General features: G+C 40.4%; 1 protein-coding gene across 1 annotated transcript; it reads right to left on the bottom strand.

Annotated features, from left to right (window-relative positions):
• Positions 1-2,966: 2,966 nt before the first annotated feature.
• LOC111162527 (olfactory receptor 24) lies at positions 2,967-3,908 on the bottom strand. Its single transcript, XM_022527014.1, has one exon. The coding sequence runs from the start codon at positions 3,906-3,908 to the stop codon at positions 2,967-2,969; it is 942 nt and encodes a 313-aa protein (XP_022382722.1).
• Between the last annotated feature and the right edge of the window lie 2,374 nt (positions 3,909-6,282).

Here is a 6,282-nt window from a genome sequence, read left to right as displayed (position 1 = left end):
CTGGATCTGCTGTCTCTGATGAGTGAAGAAGTGAGATCTGCCCAGAGGGAGGGCGCAGCCAGGTCCCCTGCCCTAGTGAAGATGGGGTCTGACCGTAATGCCCGCTGACACTGTGACTGCCGCCCTATCAGAGACTCTGAGCCTCGTCCCGGAACTAAGCCACTCCTAGTTTCCTGACCCACAGAAACCATGAGATAATGACCCTTGGTTGTTTTCAGCCAAGTTCTATATTTTATATATATATTATATTTATAATGCTTGCAGGATTTTGTTCCTGCAAATCTAAATTGTTTACACTAATCTACATATATTTTAAAAACATGGACAAATCCTTAATACTTAAATACCAACTTGTTCCTGACTTTGCATGTCTAATTCCTTTCCTCGGACACTCTGTTCCCACTTCCTTCATAGGAATACTTTCTTCTTGGCCTGATACAGGTCTCATCTCAGAAGTCACCATACCAGAGACAAAGTTTTCTCAGAAATGCCCATATTAATATCTCCCCATATAAATAAATACCTCCCCCCATCTGTCTCTGTCACATAGTCTCCATTAAACCTTTGAAGTTCTTCTCACCACTGGTAGTTATCTGACATAGTGATTACTTCTTTGTTTATTGTTTTCCCTGCTGAAATGGGAATGGTTGCTTTATTATCTAGTGTTTAATTTTATTTTTGAAAAAAAAGTAGTATCAGTAAAATTAACTTTTTTTTCTAGTTTACAGTCCGTGGAATTTTATCCCATGTATAGATTTGTGGGACCTGGGGAGAAAGAGCATTTAAATTTTTTAGTACCGGGGTGCCTGGGTGGCTCAGTGGGTTAAGCCTCTGCCTTTGGCTTAGGTCATGATCTCAGGGTCCTGGGATCGAGCCCCTCATCAGGCTCTCTGCTCAGCAGGGAGCCTGCTTCCTTCTCTCTCTCTCTGCCTGCCTCTCTGCCTACTTGTGATCTCTGTCTCTCTGTCAAATAAATAAATAAAATCTTTAAAAAGAAACTTTAAAATTTTTAGTACCTTCAAAGTCATTGCTCTGATATCAGGATACAGATCAGTTTCACTCCCCAAAAAACCTCTTGGGTACTAAACCTTGTAGTCATAGGAAAGGGCTTTCTCTCTCTCTCTCTTTCTCTCTTGCTCACTGCTCTATTGCCAATGCTTAGAATATTAGCTAGCATAAAGGACACTTGGTAAATATTTGTTGAATTAATTAATTAAACATATATCTATGCCAGCAAATGTTAGATGTTGATATTGTTAGGGTTACCAGGACAAATCTCTCCTGGAGGTGAGGCCTTAACTTTTTTTTTTTTTTTTTTTAAACACAAAACAAGACAGAGATAGTTTGGCTGACAGAATCTTAAGAGATTTTTATTGGTGCCAGGCATCCCCTATTGGATCCCCTCTCCCAACCATTACTGCAACTACTCATGGGCATATGGGCAAGACGACCTACTAGGAGAAAAAGCTGTGGTTCAACTATCAGCTGACTTTTGGTGGCTCCCTGACTCAGTGATGGGTTCCCTGGAGCAAACTCCACTATCCTTAATTTCTGGGTGTTTTTCACCAGAGTATCCCTAGAAAGCATCTTTATTCAGCAGGGTCAGGTCTGGAGGTCTGTTCAATGGAGAAAGTCTCAATGAATTCTCTTGGAAGGAAAGTAACGTGAGCAAGCTAGAGGTACAAATTATTCAAAGCCATTCCGCTTAAGATGCTGTCAGCTCCTTAGCACCATTTGAAAAATTCTGGCCCCCTTCAGTGCTCATTCAGCCCAGAAATAGAGCCCAAATTCACTGCTCATTCCATTTGGGTTGCGAATCTCTACGTAAAGATTAGAATTACTTCACAATACACGTAAGTGAGGTGCGCTGCTTTCACAGGGGCCAAAGAATGAGGAAATGAGACAGTGTAAAAGAACACGGTGAGGAGGCACCTGCAACAAATAACTCCCATTTCTGTTGTAAGCAGTGTTACGACTCATTTGCATTCCACAGGGGTATATGGCGACTGAGACATGCCTCGGTTTCCTCCTGGCTTAGACATTCATGATTCAGTTGATTGGTATTTTCCTCTTTGGCTACAAAGACCTATACCATCAAGTGGTTCCTTGTTTTCTTAGTGCATGGTCTCAATCTCTTTCTCCCCTGTGCCTTGTACAAATGTCATCCAGCCCATGCCATCCTGATCCCCCAGAAGACAGAATAGGAGTGAGGGTACAGGGGACATGACTCACCTATGTGCTCCCTGACTGTCTCTAGAAGTCAGTGAACTGCCTGGTTCTCAGGAAAAAGCCAAACTCTTGAGTTGGTCCCAAGGTCCTTCTTGACCATAACTGGATTTTTCACTTCACAAATGCATCCTTCTCTCTCTTCCTCTTGTTCTCTGACCTTTTCACATACTGTATTTTTTTTTCTTTTTCTGATACTCTTTCTCCTCATATTTGCCTGAGAAAACATCATCTCATCCTTGGAGGTTTAGGATTCTCTCTCCCGGAAAACCTTCCTGGATTCCCCCTTCCAGATTCTGTAGGGGGTTCCTACTCTATCCTATCCTTGCCCTCATGTGCATAGTTCATTCTATTAAAGTTAATGTCCAGTATCTTTTCCCACATTCAACTATAAACTCTGCACAGTAGGGACCTTGTGTCTCCTGCTCACCACTCCATGGCCAACACTCACAGCAAGCCCAGAACACAAATGGCATAAATATTTTTTGAGAGCTAACTGGGTTTTGAACCAGGATAAATCCAATCTGGCAGAAACTAGACTGATCTTTCTGGGAAGACAGCAAAGGACTCTTACTGGTCCAAGTAATTGAGAAAATAGTTACAAGGCCAGATTTCCTTTTAAACATCTTCAACTCAAAATCCAATGTGGCTACTCTCCCAAACCATGCAATTCCATTCGTTAGTCCAAGATCCTAGATGTCGAGTTCCTACTTCCTGGAAGTGTCCAGGTGTCCTTGTGGTCAGGAAGATGAAGTAATTTTTCTGTTGACAAGCTTCCTCAGGCCCCCTTTTAGATCCCGGTTTCTCAGGCTATAGATAAAGGGGTTCAGCATGGGGGTGACCGCAGTGTACATCACAGCAGAGGCTTTCTCCTTCACAGCTGTGCGCACAGAGGAAGGACACAAATAGACCCCAATGGTGGTCCCATAGAAGAGAGCAACCACAGACAGATGAGAGCTGCAGGTGGAAAAGGCTTTCTTCCTGCCCCCTGCAGAGGGGACCTTCATGATGGCCACAATGATGCGAACATAGGAGGCCAGGATGCAGATGAAAGGCGTGGCTATCACCATCCCAGCCACGATGAGTACAAAGATCTTGTTCACAGAGGTGTCAGTGCAAGAAAGCCTGAGAAGGGGAGTAAGGTCACAGAAGAAGTGGGGCAACTCATTGTTCCCACAGAAAACCAGACGGGCCATCAGGAGGATATGAATGAGGGAGATGATGCAGGAAAACATCCATGGGCCACCAACCAGCAGGCCACAGAGATGAGGACTCATGATGGTGGTGTAGTGTAAGGGGTGACATATAGCCACAAACCTGTCATAAGCCATCACAGCAATTAAAACACTGTCCATAATGCCAAAGAAATGGAAAAAGTACATCTGGGTCAGGCAGCAGGGATAGGAGATTGACTTGCTACCGATTTGGATGTTCACCAACATCTTGGGGACTGTGTCAGTGGCCAGACAGAAATCAACCAAGGAGAGATTGGCCAGGAAGAAGTACATGGGGATGTGGAGGTGGGAGTCTGAGCTGATGGCCAGGATGATGAGCAGGTTTCCCACTACGGTGACCACATACATGCACAGGAACAGAGCAAAGAGGAGGGTCTCCTGCTCTGGACTTTCTGAAAGTCCCAGGAGGATGAATTCAGATGCACTGGTTTGGTTCCTTGTTTCCATGGGTAATATTCCTCTGAAAGTATTGAAAAGATGACATTCCAGGAAAGCTACAGAGATGGTTCTGGAAGATCAGATGAGATTACAACCCATTTCCCATCTGGACTAAGAATAACATCTGTTTATATACAAGTTCCATATTGAACCGTTGATGAAGTGTTTACAGCAACTCGTATGTCAAAGTTTAGTCGTAGGACCCTCCCATGAAGATTCTCATTTCAGAAAACTGTTGAGAGAGTTTACCATGCATGAAAACTTACTGAAAAAACTAAGGGATTTACTTCAGGATAAAACAAATTGAATTAAAAATAAGCAATATCCAGGAAGCAATGAAGAGCCAAGTAACTTGTTTATATGTAGAAAAATTTTTTAAAAAACACTGAGTTTTAAACTAATAATAATAGTTCCACACAAACAAGATGGATTAAGATACTAGGGAAATATTACATGTACTACAAAAGAGGAATTAGAATAAGTGTTGAAAGGTTCTTGCCTTGAGTTGCAGGAGAACAAAAATGTTGGGTATTTTGGACTTTCCACATGACTTAAGTTTAAACGTAACCACTAAAATAATGGATACAGAATTTATAACTTGTAAATTACAATAGGGGAATAACAGAACTTAAGAGATTTTGGTCAAACCATTTTAAGTCAGGAAAGGAACTATAAAGAAGCAAAGAAAAATCACAAAATATATGGGTAATTATAACAAATGTTTAAATGGCTTTAATCTTTAAAAACAGAGAGTCTCAGATTGGACAAAGGAACAAAATTCTATTATCTCATGTGTGCAAGAACTATACCTAACCTATAATGATGTAGAAAGTTTGACTGTCAGGAAATAATAAGGGTATACCAAGAAACACTAACCAAGATGAAGATGAACAGCTTATTTTAGGATATGTGCTGCTGAAGCAAGTGGATGACAGGCAGCTTGTTGATATCAGATGAGGCATACTTAAGACAAAGGCATCAAAAAGGATGAGGAAAGTCAATATATCATAATAAAAGGAAAATTGACCAGAAAAAGAAAAAAAGCAGCTAATAACTGATATATTATATATATAATACATAAAATAACTAATATGCATTTAATAGCACAAGCTTACAATATATAAAGAAAAAACTAATAGAACTGTAAGGAAAAGATGATAAAACACATCATATTAGAAGATTTTATCATATCTTTTTTTAGTAGTTGAGAGACCGGGGGTGGGAGCATGCAAAATTTTGGTAAGGGTATAAAAAATCAGGCCATAAAGCAAATGTTAAAACCAAAGAGTACATGTCAAATAGCATGCTTTCTGATCATAATGTAGCCAAATCAGAAATCATTAGTAAAAGATAATCAGCCTGTTCCTATATTTTTGGAGCTATTAAAAGGACATTTAAAAATAATGTATGTATCATCATTGAAACCAGGAATATTTATACTTTTTAAAAAACCTATCATCTATCTATCTATCTATCATCTATCTATGTAGATATATAGATATAGATATGCACAATGTAATATTAAGCAGCCTTTTAAAAAGATGAGATCTTGCCATTTGCAACAACATTGGTGGACCTAGAGGGTATAATGCTAAGCGAAATTAGAGAAGGGTAAATGCTGTATGATTTCACTCCTGTGCAGAATCTAAAAAAACAAATGAACAAACAAAAAGCAGAATCAGACCTATAAATACAGAGAACAAACTGAAAGTTACCAGAGGGAGGGGGCGAGGGGATGGGCAAAACGGGTAAAAGGGAGTAGGAGATACAGGCTTCCAGTTACGGAATGAATGAAGCCCCAGGAATAAAAGGCACAGCATAGGGAACACAGTCAATGATGTAATAGCATCGTATGGTGACAGATGGAGGCCACACCTGTGGTGAGAATAACGTAATGTGTCGAGAAGTTGAATCTCTAGATTGTCCACCTGAAACGAATGTAATACTGTATCAACTATACTCAAAAAAGGCACCCCCCAAAACAAAAAACTTACCTAATCAAAGAGATGCAGGGAAACCAGTACGTAGAAGTACATTCATATTCTTAAATGCATAATTTGGAAAAGAAAGCTTGAAACTTTAAAACTACTGAAGGTCCTAAGAGAAGACCTACACAATTAGACAGATTACATGATCACGTTCTCTCAGTTCATAATCCCATTTCCCTTTAGTGATCACTTACTATGTGATGTCATGAAGATAGGAGAACAGTTTTCCATCTTCCCTGCAAAGAACACTGAGTTTGACAATTTACCATCAACCAGAGGATGCGTGTCAGAGCCCAGGGTCCAGTGGAGAAGTTCTAGCACACAACTAGAGCAGAGAAAATCGGATATTTGACACTTGGAAGAGGGTGAGAGGAACAACTTCACGGTAGCCATGG

This window comes from Enhydra lutris, unplaced genomic scaffold (assembly GCF_002288905.1).
Source record: "Enhydra lutris kenyoni isolate GAN:26980312 unplaced genomic scaffold, ASM228890v2 scaffoldscaffold92, whole genome shotgun sequence".
NCBI lineage: Eukaryota > Metazoa > Chordata > Mammalia > Carnivora > Mustelidae > Enhydra > Enhydra lutris.
The sequence above is the reverse complement of the archived record's forward strand: the minus strand, read 5'-3'. Positions and strand labels throughout refer to the sequence as shown.